Genomic DNA, 18,227 nt, shown 5'->3' with positions numbered 1-18,227 from the left:
CGTAGTACGATTCGGTAAACGAGGAAAGTTAAGTCCTAGGTACGTAGGACCCTTTGAAATCACAGAAAGAGTTGGAACAGTTGCTTATCGATTAAAGCTACCGCAAGAACTTAGTAGTGTTCACAACACATTTCACGTGTCAAATTTGAAGAAATGTTTAGCTGAAGAGGATGTCGTAATTCCTCTTGACGAAATACGAATCAATGATAAACTCCATTTTATCGAAGAACCTGTTGAAATCATGGACCGTGAGGTCAAACAATTAAAACAAAGCAAAATACCGATAGTTAGGGTTCGTTGGAACGCTAGACGAGGACCCGAGTTTACTTGGGAACGTGAGGATCAAATGAAGCAAAAGTATCCACATTTGTTCAGTGATATCGCTCATGAAACAGGTACTACTCAAAATTTCGGGACGAAATTTTCTTTAACAGGGAGGTTATGTGATGACCCGGAAAATTTCGACTAATTTAAACCAATTCTCTATATGATTTAATACTATGTAAATATACATATATATATGTATGTGTATATATATATATATATATATATATATATATATATATATATATATATATATATATATATATATGTACAAGTAAAAATGACTTTGCTACAGTAAAACACTATTTGCTACAGTGAAACCGTAATTTGCTACAGTGCTACAGTGAAAACGACTTTGCTACAGTGATTTGCTACAGTAAACACTATTTGATACAGTAAATACTATTTGCTACAGTAAACACTATTGCTACAGTAAACACTATTTGCTACAGTAAACCTATTTGATGTCGACGAACTAGCAAACAAAAACGGAAAAGGCGGCCATGCGATCGCATGGCAAAAACACTGAAAACTCATGCGATCGCATGAGCTACAGTAAATCGAAAAGTACTATAAAAGGTCAGTTTTGCTCGACGAATTTTTCATAATCATTTCTGTACGTAAATTTTATATTTATAATTATAATTTTAATTTTAATTTTAAGTTTAATAATAATAAAGTATATTCGAGGGTATTTTTAATTCGGGTTTCAAACCGTTTTAAAATAAGGAAATATTGGGTATTGTTCGGGGTATTGTTCTTGAATTCAAGACCAACCATACAGTCGTCTACCATCATTACGTCTACGCAATTTGCCTATAATATTGAATCGCAATATTGAACTGTGAGTTATAGTCTCCCTTTTTAAATACTTTAAATATTTTTGGGCTGAGAATACATGCAATTTATTTTAAACGCAATAAGACACAAGTACATACAAAATTCTACACTGAGTTAAACCGAAAATCCCTTAGCTTTGGTAACTAGTAGCTGCCAGTACATAGGATATGGACTGGTGGGCGCGAATAATTGTATATGGATCCATAGGGCTTGACATCCCCGTCCGAGCTAGAGCGCTAGCCTTTTAACGGACGTATGTTATTTGAGTTTAAGACACGTTGGTTTGCGCGTATTAAAATGAATGGGGTAATTATCACTATAGCGTTAAGTTTAGTTACCAGGGTGCTCTGTTACGTAGAATCTATTGATAAACTTTTGATGAAATCTTGTGGTCTATCTTTATATATGTTTATGACTCGAGCAATTAAACCTATAACTCACCAACATTCGTGTTGACTTTTTAGCATGTTTTATTCTCAGGTCCTTAGACTGCTTCCACTGTGATGTGCTTGTTGCCTGCATGGAGTCTCTCATGCTTTGTACAAAGTTTATTGCATTCAAAATAAAACTGCGTTGTGTAATAAATAATTGGACTGTGAAGTCAACCTGTAAATTAAAGACTTATGTATTTTGGGATTTTTGCTTATACCTAAGCACTCGCCCACATGTTTATAACTTTCTATGTTTAGAAAGTCACTTATTTTAATGAATGCAATATTTTATCAAAACGTATCATATAGAGGTCAAAACCTCACTGCGGAATCAATGATTAACGTGCTGCGTCAATAGCGATTTTGACGGGTCGTTACATCATCCAATTGTTGCAGATGTTGACACTTTTATAGAATTGGAAAAACCTCTAAAGGTATGTGTTTTCTTCACTCGAATCTAACCATTCCTTATGTATGTATGTATGTATGTATGTATGCATGCATGCATGCATGTATGTATGTATGTATGTATGTGTGTGCGCGCGTGTGCGTGTGCGCGTGTGTGTGCGTGTGCGTGTGCGCGAGCGCGCGCGTGTGTGTGATGAATAATAAATAATAATAATTTATTATTTGCCTTGTTCTGATTACAGATGATTAACAAGTCTGAGGATGCCCTTAAATGGAAAGAAGAAGAAGAAGATTGCAAGGAGGAGGATGTGAAGCAACAACAATTTGGAACATCCAATTCAACAAACCTTATTAATACTACTAATACTTATGATGATGGAGGTAATTAATGATCAGATTCCTATTTTTTTTTTTTTTCATTTTTCAAAAGCTCAAAACCAGAGCCAGCACTAACATAAATCAATTTATAGGTGGCATGGATGTGCGTATCTACATCTCGGCCTCAACTGAATTTGAAGATCTGAAGTCGAAAATCTCTCAAAGGTTTGATGATCTGGTTTCCGACAATGATTACAGGGTGACCTACTCACTTGGAGGGTTGACTCGACCATTATGGATGGAGTTAGAAAGCTATCAAGAGTTGAAGAAGTGCATTAGTCTTTGCAGAAGCAATGAAATCAATCAACTTCCAATACGAATCATCCCTGTTGTAAAACATGCATTCCGCGCCAAATCAAGACACGCTATACTTGAGATATTTCCACAAGGTTGATTTTTTTAGAAGGTTCACAAGCCATGACCTTTAATACATGATATGAATATGATTTACAATTTGGATCCAAACATGACCCGGAATACTTATTCCTAAAGTCTTTGGGTTCAAGGTTCACAAGCCATGACCTTTAATCCAATCATGGATCCAAACATGTGCCTTGGAGGTTTTTTTTTTTTTTTTTCCATAGAAAAACGTCCTCAACAAAGAATACAAAAAGTCGGGGGAAACGAGGAAACTCGCACCTAGAAAGCAACTATCTAAACGAAACTATCTATACGCGAGTCTCCCTAACAGCATTCTTGATAACATTCTATGTGCCTTGGAGGTTGTTTCTCCAGGCTGGCTTCTATTAATTGGCTCCCTGATAACATTCTTGTTCTTTTTCACTTGAGCAACAATCGTGACTTCAGTGTAAATTGTGCTATATATGCTTCTTGTTTTTATAATATTACAAGTATTAGTAGTACTGATTTTGTCATTTAGCTACGAAAGCGGCTTCTTTCTCCCTCTTGAATGCGTTGAACTTTGACTTGTTGACTAAGAACCAAAAGTATGTATTTGTAGTTCATATCACCAGTTTCCTTTCACCAGTTTTCTTTCACCGATTCATTCATTGATCACTTGTCATGTTTTTTTTTTCTTTCTTTCTTTCTGATGATGATGATAAACAATCTATTCTGCAACCAGAAGACATGTTTGTACCTCTTAAACATAAAAAAAAAAAAAAAATGTTGTATCCAATTTGAATACAAGTTTTTTAAGGCTGCAACAATATCTATATTGGGCCAATCTAACCGCAATCTAATGTTATCATCAATCGGGCCAATCTAACCGCAACATACTTGATCTATAACACATTCCAAAAACATATTTTTGGCTAAAAGAATTCCAACAAAAGTTAATTTTAGAGATAAGACGAACATATGCTAATTGACAAAAAAATGGTAAATACAAAGATAAGACTATGGGTGCGTTTGTTTACCTTTTAACTGAATGATTCAGCGCCGAATGCTGAAGGATTCGGCATTCATCGTATTTGTTTTTGACATCTGATGCTCAATAATTCAGCATTATGTGATGAACCATTCAGAGCTGAAATACACTCTTAAACTATTAAGCACTTAAATGTTCTATAGCGTTACAGAACGAATTTTTTCATTTTAACGTTTAACGTCTCTCGGTCAATTGTTTTTCCGGCCCAACCAACACTACCTCGGAGGGAGCAAGAAAACCACGATTCTCGAGGTATTTTAAAGAAAACCTTCTTGTCCGAATAATCGTGACTCGTTTTCGAAGAGCATCCACCATTTCAAAAGATAACAGGCCCAATATCAGGCCCATCAACCGAAATTGATTCTGGGCTAATAACACCCATTACCACCAGAGTGACATCCATCAGGTGTAACAAAAACACGGACTGGGCCAATAACAGGCCCATCAACAACTGAAAGGCTATGAGTTGCGGAAACGGAAGCAGTATTAGCAATAAACAGCTTAATACATAAATGGTACAAGAGATCGAAAAAGGTAGCTAGGGCAATTAGAGCAAATTAAAAAGTTAGGGTGTTATTTTGTTCGCAGTCGTCGATACGTGATAGGATGGACCTGGATCCTCGAGTAGAGGTATGTGTTTTCTTCTTCTTCTTCTTCTCTCAAATCCATCAAAATCAAATTCTTGCGTGCCTGTTTCTAATTGCCCTAGTACGTTATTATTATTGTTAAGAGACTTTGATTTATTATACTGTAGTTATTATTGTTAAGACTTTGATTTAATGATTTTGATTAGAAAGTTCCCAATTCTTTTACATTGAATCATCATGTCTCATATATTACAAGCTTTAATTAATTAGGGAATATATGCGTATCATGTTTGGGGACAAGATACTATACATATTAAGTTAAAATCGACTGGAAGTTGATAAATACAAGCAAGAAGCTTGTTGTTGATTGTTATAGTAATTGTTAATATATATGCATATACATATCTAAGTAAATATATACATACATAATAAGGTAAAATTGATAGTGTTAGGTTGTGGTTGATGGTGAAATAGGAAAAACCTTAACTTCTATTTGAAAATTGATAAAATATAATCCGTTTTTTGTTTTAATAACAGGGCGGGCGTGCCATTTTAAAGGCAGTTCAAGAAGTTCGAAAAACAATAGATATCCTTCAAAAGATCATGGCCTAGTTCGTTGTGAAGTCTGGATGTATGGTTATCAAGGTTGTAAAACTCGCGACTCGGGGAGTACTCGGCCGGAGGTTTTTGAGGAGTAATCGGCGACTCGGGGAGAACTCGGAGGAGTACTCGGATGTTGACTTTTGTTGACTTTTCTAATATAACTAATTATTTTCAATATATATGTATAATATATCAAGTATGTTCATGTTATTTTGATTTTGTTAAACTTTAGGGACTTTTATTGTCATTTGCCAAAAGTAAAAGAAATTAATCTAAAGTGAATCTCTTATAGCTGTCAGTAAGTACATGGCTGATATTATATATAAAAATATATAAATATAAATAAATATATAATATAATTTAATAATTATAATATATATTTAAATATAAATAATGGTATATAATATGCCTAGAAAATAAATGGAGTACAAATTTAAGCAACTTACAGAGTAACTTTTTTCTCTCTCTCTCTCTCTCTCTCATCTTCTTCTCCACAAAAAACTTTAATAAAATTCAAAAAGTCACAGCAGATTTAAGCAACTTACGACCTACTTTGTGACCGGTTTCAACTTGTTTCCTTCCTCTCTCATCTTCTTTTCTTTCTCCTGTCATTTCCGGCGAGATCTGAATAATTGACCGCCGTTGACAGGCTGTTCACCGCCGTTGACCGGCGGTTGACTGATTTATAGGCCGAGTTAGCCATCGAGTTCTCGGTGAGCTACTGAAAACGATAACTCGGCGAGTTCTCGCCGATTTAATCCGAGTTTTGCAACCATGATGGTTATACTACAATTTACAAAGGGGATTGCCAAGTGTATCATCAGTTCAGACATATATTTTAATAGAGAATTTTCGGATTATGTGAGACAATGTATTTATATAGGTGATGGCTTTGGTGGACTCGCTCAGAAGGCGCTTGAAACATACGAAACATACTTTACCACAAAATTAAAATTTATTACAGGGGAGAAAAAAGGATTGATCCCTGAAACTGCTGCTGAATCTTGCTGCTTTCTTGCCATATGCATGAAGAATATTAACGTTGAACATGTTGATTATGTTTTTGAGATGATATTCAAATTAGATGATGACAACATCCACCACCCTTATGTGTTCTTGGATTCACTCTTTGAAAAACTAAAGAGTTGTTGGCCAAGTTTCAAGTTATCATCTGGGGCACAACTTGGACGTCATCCGATTGTTGTAGATGTTGACACTTTTATAGAATTGGAAAAACCTTTAAAGGTATGTGTTTTCTTCACTCGAATTGGAAAAACCTTTAACGTTGAACATGTTAGACTTGTTAGACTTCTTAATCATCTGTAATCAAAACAAGGCAATTATCAGACTTGCAGCCAATTATCACTAGGAAGCTGCACCAGGATAAAGGCTTTCGCCTTTGCCCAAACCCTTTTGAAAAGTTGCACTTAAAAAACAAATGAACTTGAGAATCTGGAACACTCTTGCAAAAAGGACATGCTGGAAGTTGTGATGTAGTTTATCGGTTGGTGGCCTGCCTCCTTTAGGGGAGGTCAGGAGTTCGGCCCCCATTGGCTACATATTAACCTACAATTTCATCCCTGCCATGAAGTTCCACCCATGGCACATTTCCCACATCGCGTTGGGGGGTTAAAGGGGAGGGGTTTTTACCGTCCATGCCCCGTATGGGATTGGTGAGGGTTTTCTCCTGGGCACGCAGTTGGGGGGCGGGTATAAATGTGTAGGAGATGAGCGCATAGGTGGTTAAGTCCCCCTGGGTGATCCTAACAGCTGTCTAAAAAAAAAGGACATGCTGCACCAACACCATTCACGTTTGTATCCCAGGCTCTAAGGTGATCTTGAGTTTTTAATTTATTTAAGACCACTCACAACGGTTCCGCAGTTGTGTCTTGGCCCAAGTCCTTGAGGACAACATTACTAGCACCCCATCATGAGCACGTCTTCACCTTGCCCGTCTCGCATCCCGCCCATCTCGCGCACAATTGAAGATGGGGGCTTGATTCTATGATTTGTACATTATGCCTTTAAACTTGTACTTTTAAATAAATAATTAATTTAGTGGATGTGATGAAAGTGTGTGATGGGTATGTCATGGATGTTAGTAAAAGGTCTTGGGTTAGTGATGGGAAGTAAGTGCTGATGTGACAGTCAGTCTTGGGAAGGAAGTGCGTCATGGTTGTGAGTGGTCTAATATGATCACGAATACCTAGAACTTTTCTCCATCCACAACTTGAACCTACAGCAATTGGAATGTCCCAAAAATTCCTTGACCTTAGGCAATATGAATGAATCCATTTCACCCACAAAGACTGCTTACAAGTGATAATACTCCAAGCGTGATACGACATTAGAGCAATATTCCAAGACTTTAAGCTTTTGATACCACATAGGCATATATCGGCAGTCTCAAAGTCGGTTTGACACATGACATAACACCGGCCTTCCGGCCGGTTTATAACAAATGGCATAAGGCCACATCTCCAAGGCCGGCTATACTTGATCTATAAACACATTCTAAAAACATATTTTTGGCTAAAAGAATTCCAACAAAAATTAATTGCAAAGATAAGACGAACATATGCTAATTGACAACAAATGGTAATTACAAAAATAAGACTACGAGCGCGTTTGTTTACCTTTTAACTGAATGATTCAGCGTTGAATGCTGAATAATTCAGCATTCATCGCATCCGTTTATGAAATCTGATGCTCAATGATTCAACATTATGTGTTGAACCATTCAGAGCTGAAATACACACTTAACCATTAAGCACTTAAATGTTCCGTAACGTTACGGTTCTGATTTCTTCATTTTAACGTTTAACATCTCTGGGTCAATTGTTTTTCCAGCCCGATTGACGATCTTGTATGTAAAAATGTTAGATGAGGTGTCACCAGCCAACACTGCCTCGGAGGGAGCAAGGAAAACCCCGATTCTCAAGGTAGTTTAAAGAAACCCTTCTTTTCCGAATAATCGTGACTAGTTTTCATAGAGCGTCTACCATTTCAAAAGATAACAGGCCCAATATCAGGCCCATCAACCGAAATTGATTCTGGGCTAATAACATGCCCATTACCACCAGAGTGACATCCATCAGGTGTAACATAAACACGGACTGGGCCAATAACGGGCCCATCAACAACTCGAGTTTCAAAAACGGAAGCAGTAGTAGCAATAAACAGGCACGCAGCTAGCTTGCAATTAGAACAAACTAAAAAGTTAGGGTTTTATTTTGTTCGCAATCGTCGATACGTGATAGGATGGACCTGGATCCTCGAGTAGAGGTATGTGTTTTCTTCTTCTTCTTCTCTCAAATCCATCAAAATCAAATTCTCGCGTGCCTGTTTCTAATTGCCCTAGTACGTTATTATTATTGTTAAGACTTTGATTTATTGATTTTGATTTTGATTTTGATTAGACAGTTCCCTATTCTTTTACACTGAATCAAATCATGTTTCATTTATAATTACAATCTTTAATTAGGGAATATATGCGTATCATGTTTAGGGAGAAGATACTATACATAGGGCTGAGCATAAAACTGAATTAACCGAACTTAAATACAAGAGATCGAAAGAGGTAGGTAGGGCAATTAGAATTAGAACAAAAAAAAAAAAAAAAAAAAGTTTAGGGTTTTATTTTGTTCGCAGTCGATACGTGATAGGATGGGCCTAGATCCTCGGGTAGGGGTATGTGTTTTCTTCTTCTCTCAAATCCATCAAAATCAAATTCTTATTTATTGATACAGTACGTTATTATTATAGTTATTATTGTTAAGACTTTGAATTTTTGATTTTGATTAGACAGTTCCCTATTCTTTTACATTGAATCAAATCATGATGTTTCATATATAATTACAAGCTTTAATTAATTAGGGAATATGTGCGTATCATGTTTGGGGACAAGATACTATACATATTAAGTTAAAATCGACGGGAAGTTGATAAATACAAGCAGGAAGCTTGTTGTTGATTGTTATGGTAATTGTAGTATTATATATGCATATGCATATACATATATAAATATACATACATACATAATAAGGTAAAATTGATAGTGTTAGGTTGTGGTTGATGGTGAAATAGGAAAAAAACCTTAACTTCCATTTGAAAATTGATAAATATAAATGTAATCCGTTTTTTGTTTTAATAACAGGCCAACGTGTTTGCCATTGTAGAGGCAGTAGAGGAAGTTCTAGAAACAAGTTATATCCTTGAAGAAGATTATGGCCTAGTTCTTGGTGAAGTTTGGACGCATGGTTATACTACAAATGGGATTGCCAAGAGTTTAATCAGTACAGACATTTTTTTTACAGAAGAATTTTCGGATTATATGGGTCAATATTTTTATATAGGTGATGGGTTTGGTGGACTCACTCTTAAGGCGCTTGAAACTTACGAAACATATTTCTCCACAAAATTAAAATATGTTAAAGGGGAGAAAAAAGGATTGATCCCTGCAACTGCTTCCGAATCTTGCTGCTTTCTTGCCATATGCATGAAGAATATTAACGTTGAACATGTTGATTATGTTTTTGAGATGATATTCAAATTAGATGACAACAACATCCACAACCCTTATGTGTTCTTGGATTCACTCTTTGAAAGACTAAATAGTTGTTGGCCAAGTTTCAAGTTATCATCTGGGGCACAACTTGGACGTCATCCGATTGTTGTAGATGTTGACACTTTTGTAGAATTGGAAAAACCTTTAAAGGTATGTGTTTTCTTCACTCGAATCTAACCATTCCTTCTTATGTATTTATGCATGTATGTAATGAATAAATAATAATAATAATAATAATAATAATAATAATAATAATAATAATTTATTATTTGCTTTGTTTTGATTACAGATGATTAACAAGTCTAACAAGTCTGAGGATGCCCTTAAATGGAAAGAAGAAGAAGAAGAAGATTGCAAGGAGGAGGATGTGAAGCAACAACAATTTGGAACATCCAATTCAACAAACCTCTATAATAATACTACTAATACTTATGATGATGGAGGTAATTAATGATCAGATTCCTAATTTTTTTTATTTATTTTTATTTCCATTGTCAAAAGCTCAAAACCAGAGCCACCACTAACATAAATCAATTTATAGGTTGCATGGATGTGCGTATCTACATCTCGGCCTCAACTGAATTTGAAGATCTGAAGACGAAAATCTCTCAAAGGTTTGATGATCTGGTTTCCGACAATGATTACAGGGTGACCTACTCACTTCGGGGGTTGACTAGACCATTATGGATCGAGCTAGAAAGCGATCAAGACTTGAAGAAGTGCATTAGTCTTTGCAGAAGCAATGAAATCAATCAACTTCCAATACGAATCATCCCTCTTGTACAACATGCATTCCGCCCCAAATCAAGACACGCTTTACTTGAGATATTTCCACAAGTTGGTGGATCACCGGCCAGTCACATTTGTTGCACATGATTGTTCGTATCAACTCTTTAGATTAAGATGAAAATTTGTGATGTATTCTTTCTAATTGATATAACAATTTTAACTTCAAAATATTAACTAGTATTGCATCATCCATTTTACATTACGGTATGTTTGAGCGTTCTCACTCTTAGAGCAAACGGTATGGAATAATTGTGGCCGACATAGTCTGCCTACAGGCTTATTGATAACAATGGTTGTGATTATGCTTGACGAACACTGATTGTGATTATGCGTTTGAGTTCTTTTCATTAAACAACGACAACAACTCTTGTGTCTTGCTGGAGTCGCTCTTATTAACACTAAAGAGTTGTTTGCCAAGTTTCAGGCTAACACTTAACAGATGTTGCTAAGAAACAAAAGAACATTTTTGGCACTAATTGTTTTGGTAATTTCTTCATGTGTTCTTCATGTGTTTGTTCCTCTTGTTTTTCGGGTGAAACTGCAGTCAGCCACCAAAATTACTAAGGACAGTCAAGAATCTGATACGCGCTATGTCTTAAAGAAACGTGTTTCTTGTGTAATAATAATAATAGCATACACACGAGAAGCAAATTCAAAAACCGTTAGAGACACTCTTTTGGTGAGTATAATAAAGTACACAGAATAAAAATAGTATATAAGTGTCAAAACGGACGGGTTGGGTGGGCTGAGTAACGGATCAAATGGAATGGGGGTTGACCACCCGGCTACTAGCTATTGGCTCCCTGATAACATTCTTGTTCTTTTTCACTTGAGCAACAATCGTGACTTCAGTGTAAATTGTGCTATATATGCTTCTTGTTTTTATTATCTTATTGGTATTAGTAGTAGTACTGATTTTGTCATTTAGCTAAGAAAGCTGCCTGCTTCTTTCTCCCTCTTAAATGCGTTGAACTTTGACTTGTTGACTAAGAACCGAAAGTATGTATTTGTAGTTCATAAATATTATCAGTTTCCTTTCACCGATTCATTCATTGATCACTTGTCATGTTTCTTTATTTTTTCTGATGATGATGATAAACATTCTATTCTGCAACCAGAATACATGTTTGTACCTGTTAAACATAATTCTTTTGTTTCTGTTGTTGTATCCAATTTGAATACAAGTTTTTTAAGGCTGCAACAATGTCTATATTGGGCCAATTTAACCACAATCTAATGTTATCATCAATCGGGCCAATCTATCCGCAAGCGTAATGTTATCATCATTTGGCTCCGACTCGCCTTTAAAAACGGCTATAGAGTCTATCACCCAAACTATTCTTCTTGTGATTCTCCCTTATCATCATTTGGCTCCGACTCGCCTTTAAAAACTACAGCAACAGAATCTGGATCAGTAACAAACCCAGCAATATCTTGGCCACAACCCGACACAAAGCCCAGGAGCGTTAAAAATAGAATCATCAATTGATCCAAACTTTAAACCGGAACCAAGCCCAAAGACTTTATTCGTTTGAATACGAGCAGAATCATGCTCCTTAACAATTTCCGAATAAAAAACAGCAGCACCTACACTAGTGGCGAATCCAGATGAAAATTTGATGAAAATTCGATGGGGTCTCAATTTTTTTATTTTTTTTTCCAAAGATAATTACATTTTAAGGGTACTTTAGTGGTTGTTTACCTTTAAAAAATCATAAATTTTAAAAATATATGGGGTCCTAGTTAATTTTAGTAATGTCCTATACAATTTGAAGAATACATTGTATAATTTTTTTTTTAGGTAGTGGGGTCCTATGATCCCATACAATTGTATGTAGACTCGCGAATGCACCAGATGACGTTTCCATACGTGATGAAACAATCTGATCCGAATCCAGCAAAGAATTTTCAACAGGATCATCACCTAGACTTTATTTGTTTGACGTAACCAAAACACGGACTGGGCCAATAAAAGGCCCATCAACAACTGAAAGGCTATGAGTTGCAGAAACGGAAGCAGTAGTAGCAAGAAACAGCTGATACATAAATGGTACTACGTACAAGAGATCGAAAAAGGTAGCTAGGGCAATTAGAATAAATTAAAAAGTTGGGGTTTTATTTTCTTCGTAGTCGTCGATACGTGATAGGATGGACTCGGACTCGGATACTTGGGTAGAGGTATGTGTTTTCTTTTTCTTCTTCTTCTTCTTCTCTCAAATCCATCAAAATCAAATTCTTATTTATTAATACAGTACGTTATTATTATTATTGTTGTTAAGACTTTGATTTTCTTATTTTGATTTTGATTTTGATTTTGATTAGACAGTACCCTATTCTTTTACATTGAAGCATCATGTTTCATATATAATTACAAGCTTTAATTAATTAGGGAATATGTGCGTATCATGTTTGGGGACAAGATACTATACGTATTAATTTAAAATCGACGAGAAGTTTATAAATACAAGCAGTTGTTGATTGTTAGGGTAATTGTTATTATATATGCATACGCATATACATACATACATACATACATACATACATACATACATACATAATAAGGTAAAATTGATAGTGTTAGGTTGTGGTTGATGGTTGAAATAGGAAAAACTTTAACTTCCATTTGAAAATCGATAAATATATTTTGTTTTTTGTTTTAATTACAGGACGACGAGGAGTTCGACGTTATGGGTGTAATACATGCATTAGATGAAGTTCAGCGTGCAAAAGAAATCCTTAAAAAAGATCATGGCCTAGTTTTTGGCTTAGTTTGGACTTACGGTTATAATACTACAAATGGGACTGCCGAGCATTTTTTGACTACTAACATATTTCTTAGAGAGGAATTTTTGGATTATACTCGTCAATATATTTATATACAATATATTTATATAGGTGATGGGTTTGGTGGACTCACTCGTAAGGCGCTTGAAACTTACGAAACATACTTCTCCACGAAATTTAAATTTACTAAAGGGGAGAAAAAAGGATGGATCCCTGAAACTGCTGCTGAATCTTACTGCGTTCTTGCCATATGCATGAAGAATATTAACGTTGAACATGTTGATTATGTTTTTGAGATGATATTCAAATTAGATGATGACAACATCCACCACCCTTATGTCTTCTTGGATTCACTCTTTGAAAAACTAAAGAGTTGTTGGCCAAGTTTCAAGTTATCATCTGGGGCACAACTTGGACGTCATCCGATTTGTTGTAGATGTTGACACTTTTATAGAATTGGATAAACCTTTAAAGGTATGTTTTCTTCAATGGAATCTAACCATTCCTTCTTATGTATGTATGTAATAAATACTCCGTAATAAATAATAATAATTTATAATTTATTATTTGCCTTGTTTTGATTACAGATGATTAAGAAGTCTAACAACTGAGGATGCCCTTAAATGGAAAGAAGAAGAAGAAGATTGCAAGGATGTGCGTATCGTCGTCTCCTCAGTTGAATTTGAAGATCTGAAGACGAAAATCTCTGAAAGATTTCATGATCTGGTTTCCGACAATGATTACAGGCTGACCTACTCACTTGGGGGATTGAGTCCACCACCATTATTATGGATGGAGTTAGAAAGCGATAAAGACTTGAAGAAGTGCATTAGTCTTTGCAGAAGCAATGAAATCAATCAACTTTCAATCCGAATCATCCCTGTTGTACGACATGCAGTCCTCGCTAAATTACAATACGCGATACTTGAGATAGTTCCAGAAGGTTGTTGATATTTCTAGAAGGTGGTGATCACATGCCAGTCACATTTGTTGCATATGATTTGTTCGTATCAACTAAAGTAGTTAGATTAAGATGAAAATTTGTGATGTATTCTTTCTAATTGATATAACAATTTTTAACTTCAAAATATTATCTAGTATTGCATCATCCATTTTACATTAGGGTATGTTTGAGCGTTCTCACTGTTATAGCAAACGGTATGAGATAATTGTGGCTGACATAGTCTGCCTACAGGCTTATTGATAATAATGGTTGGCGTCTGTGTCGTTCATATACACACTTACTGATCACCAACTCTAACAATTATACAGTTCTAAGCGTAAAAGGAAAAAAAACAATTAAAATTTTGAATTGGAATAGTTGTGGGTCAGTTATGCAGATAGATAGTCGTGTATGAACCTAGAAGGAAGGGACATAATTGTAAAAGGGCTGCAGTTTAAAGGTACTTGCTTCTTGATTACTGTAAATGTCTTTTTTTTTTTCTCAGTAAAATGTATGCTTCTCGACAAGCATTTTCTTAATTTCAGTTGGACGTGCGAGAGCCTGATGATCCTTGTTCATATATAACTTGTTGCAATTTGGACACCCGGTATGTTAAAAAATATATAACACTACGAGTAGCATTTTTTTTATGACATGACTAACACTTAACAGATGTTGCTAAGTAACAAAACAACAACGTTTGGCACTATAATTGGTTTGGTAATTTCCTCATGTGTTTGTTCCTTCCTCTTGCTTTTTAGGTGAAACTGCAGTCAGCCACCAAAATTAAGGACAGTCAATAATCTGGTACGCTATATGTCTTAAAGAAACGTGTTTCTTGTGTAATAATAATAATAGCATACATACGAGAAGCAAATTCAAAAACTGTTAGAGGCACTCTATTGGTGAGTATAATAAAGTACACAGATAATGCTATACAAATAAAAATAGTATATAGGTGTCAAAACGGACGGGTTGGGTGGGCTGAGTAACGGATCAAATGGGATGGGTTGACCACCCGGAACACTTATTCCTAGAGTCTTTGGGTTCAAGGTACACAAGCCATGACCTTTAATCCAATCCTGGATCCAAACATGTGCCTTGGAGGTTGTTTCTCCAGGCTGGCTGCTAGTTATTGGCTCCCTGATAACATTCTTGTTCTTTTTCACTTAATAATATGTATTTGTAGTTCATATTATCCGTTTCCTTTCACCGATTCATTCACTGATTACTTGTCATGTTTTTTTTTTCTTTTTTCTTTTTTCTTCTTCTTTTGATGATGATGAATAACAATCTATTCAACCAGAAGACATGTTTGTACCTATTAAACATAAAAAAGAATTTTGTTGTATCCAATTTGGATACAAGTTTTTTAAGGCTGCAACAATGTCTATATTGTATAGTATGTCTATTACTAAAACGCCACGTTTCTATGTAGCTCAAGAGAAGCTGGTATAGGTTGATGTATTATATTTTTTTTTTATTTTTGCTAAGACAACTAAAAACTCATATAGAAACGAGGTCGTTTTCTAAAGAGAAGCGCACTCAACTGATACTACAAAAGAAATGGGGGACACGGAAGCTTGTGCCTAGAAAGCAATCATGTAGAGCAAAACTATCTATAAACGAGCCCCCTGTAACAACCTCAAAAAATCTACAAACAAACTAAACAATTCTAAACTGACGCAACACGATAGACATGGTCCAAACCAAGCGATCAAAAAAGAAATCAACGAACAGAAAAAAGTAAACGAGGGATCACGAGACAAACCCAAGTTCTCAGGTTGCGCTCTTTTCAACTTATCATTAATCGTCTCTTTCAAAGTTTTCAACCTAGATTGATTCTTTATCTTGTAAGATAACACATTGACGGATCCATCAAGGGGTGCACTCGCCCCGGCAAAATTGTCATCATGTCATCGAAAGCGCAAAAGCCTCCACGGACATATTTCTTATCCCTTTGCTGATGAACCGCCGTCTATTTCATCATGATGAGCACCCATTAACAAGTTTTGGATAGCGTCCTCGTAATCCAAGTCATCGGTGTGATCTCTAAGCATAGAAGTGTCGGGAATTGGAAGCCTCATACACCTTCTTTCTTGAAAACTGATTAACTTCTCCAAGTAAAGTCCTTGAAACATCTTTCTTCAATACATATATCGATTTACAAAAACTTCCGCACGAGGGTACCTCGCAGTCGCAATAACTTCTTCCACTACGACCAAAATCGGTAACGGGCTATCTTCTTTCGATTCCAAGTTACGTTTAGCCAACAATTCTTCTTTCTTTTCCTTCTCCGCCTTCTTCAATCGCGCCTGCAAGCGTAATGTTATCATCATATGGCTCCGACTCGCCTTTATAAACGGCAATATTGTTTATCACCCAACGCATTCTTTTTGCCATTCTCCATCTTCGAATCTTCATGATCCCATTCAAACCCCGCTCCCTTATCGTCGGACAAAACCGAGCCCGCAATCAAACAAGGAGCCGCAGATAGTTCGGGCCCAATACTAGGCCCAACATAAGCCAATGGATCTACAACAACAGAATCTAGGTCGTTAACAAACCCAACAATATCTTGGCCACAACCCGGCACAAAGCCCAGGAAAATAGAATCATCAATTGATGCAAACTTTAATTCGGAACCAAGCCCAAAGACTTCATTCGTTTGAATACGAGCATAATCATGCTTGTTAACAATTTCCGAATAAAAAACAACAGCACCAGACCAGTGGCGAATTCATGATGAAAATCTGATGGGGTCTATAGTTAATTTTAGTGACGTCCTATACAATTTGAAGAATACATTGTATAAAATTTTTTTAAGTAGTGGGGTCGTATGACCCTATACAATTGTATGTAAACTCGCCAATGTACCAGACGACATTTCTATACGTGATGAAACAATCTGATCCGAATCCAACAAAGAATTTTCAACACGATCATTACCTAGACTTTATTCGTTTGATGTATACTTACTACGAGTATTATTATTTGGGTTTTCTTTGTATAGCTCTGATGTTTTTGTCTTCAACTAGCCCTGATTTATGGCTGATCGAGTTACAGAAAGAACAACAAATTAGTGGTTAAGTATGATACTGTTTATTATCAGCGTATGGTTTCTGTATATGAATACAATGTTCCTTAAGGGTCAAACAACACCTAGTCCGCTATAGATGTGGCAGGATGAAAGTTATGCTATAATGCATAAGTAAACTAATAATTTGCTTTTAATGTTGACTGTATGTGATAATCTTGAGTGGGGTTTTAAGTTTTAAGGGTGAACGAATGAATAATTGGAAACAAGTGAAATTCGTATGTTTAGGGCGTATCATATTTATTTATTTATTTATTGTTACATGAAACGATGAAATCAAATCTAATCCAAAATTGAGAATAATATTCATATCATGTATTATTGGAATGAAGTCACAGCTTATATATCATGATTTTATTTTACCGTGGCTCTTGTTCGTTACATCTACACCTTCTAACCTTTAACAAATTTATAAATACATTTATTAAAATGTGAAAAGTACATAGTTTTTTTCTTTTATGATATAAGGTTGGCGTCATCATGATATCATGTATAAGTTTTTTTTTTCATGTCACTGACGTCATGCATATATATATATATATATATATATATATATATATATATATATATATATATATATATATATATATAATTTTTTTTTTTTGCAAGCGTGTCGATATCTTTTATTGACTTTCTTCTTATTTTTTTTTATAACAATCTTATCATTATTCTTTTTTTTTTTAAATGACATCATATATAATACTCCACTCGTTCTATATTTATCGTCAATTATTCTTTTTAGGTTGTTTAAATTAATTGCTTACTTTCAAATTCAAATATTAATAATAATAAAAAGGTAAAGTTCATTTATGCTTTTAAATATCATTTAGGACAAAAATATAAGTGAAAAGTTAAAGATAAAACTGTAAAGTTGATAAAAAGTACAATGTAATAATAATGTTTTCTAAACTATATATTTTTTGAATGTGGTCAAAATTGGGACGTAGAAAGTTTTTAAATTTTATTTAAAAAAAAATGATTTTCTACATCTACGCCCGAGTTTTGTTTTAAACTTTGTAAAGTATTTTTTATATTATTATTAACACAATTATAGGGAGTAATTTTATATTTCAGTTATCCGTATGC

The 18,227-nt window shown here is 35.1% G+C and overlaps 1 protein-coding gene across 4 annotated transcripts in view; it reads left to right on the top strand.

The window, feature by feature from the left end:
- The first annotated feature begins 4,314 nt into the window (after positions 1 to 4,314).
- The window catches only part of LOC139847584 (uncharacterized), a 303,574-nt gene continuing 289,661 nt past the window's right edge, over positions 4,315 to 18,227 (top strand). The window contains exons 1-5 of one of the 4 annotated variants that reach the window (XM_071837282.1): positions 4,315 to 4,401; positions 4,896 to 4,999; positions 5,747 to 6,206; positions 9,818 to 9,971; positions 10,070 to 10,566. In XM_071837282.1, the coding sequence (XP_071693383.1) occupies positions 4,992 to 4,999; positions 5,747 to 6,206; positions 9,818 to 9,971; positions 10,070 to 10,404 (957 nt within the window). In that variant the 5' untranslated portion in view covers positions 4,315 to 4,401; positions 4,896 to 4,991 and the 3' untranslated portion in view covers positions 10,405 to 10,566. Of the gene's footprint in view, positions 4,402 to 4,895; positions 5,000 to 5,746; positions 6,207 to 8,149; positions 8,247 to 9,117; positions 9,679 to 9,817; positions 9,972 to 10,069; positions 10,567 to 18,227 lie in introns of those variants that run through there. The other 3 variants (XM_071837283.1, XM_071837279.1, XM_071837281.1) reach the window with 3 other exon arrangements.

The sequence above is a fragment of the Rutidosis leptorrhynchoides genome, chromosome 5, assembly GCF_046630445.1.
Source record: "Rutidosis leptorrhynchoides isolate AG116_Rl617_1_P2 chromosome 5, CSIRO_AGI_Rlap_v1, whole genome shotgun sequence".
NCBI classification, from domain to species: domain Eukaryota; kingdom Viridiplantae; phylum Streptophyta; class Magnoliopsida; order Asterales; family Asteraceae; genus Rutidosis; species Rutidosis leptorrhynchoides.
Note: the sequence above shows the minus strand (reverse complement) of the source record. Positions and strands in the feature narration are given on the sequence as shown.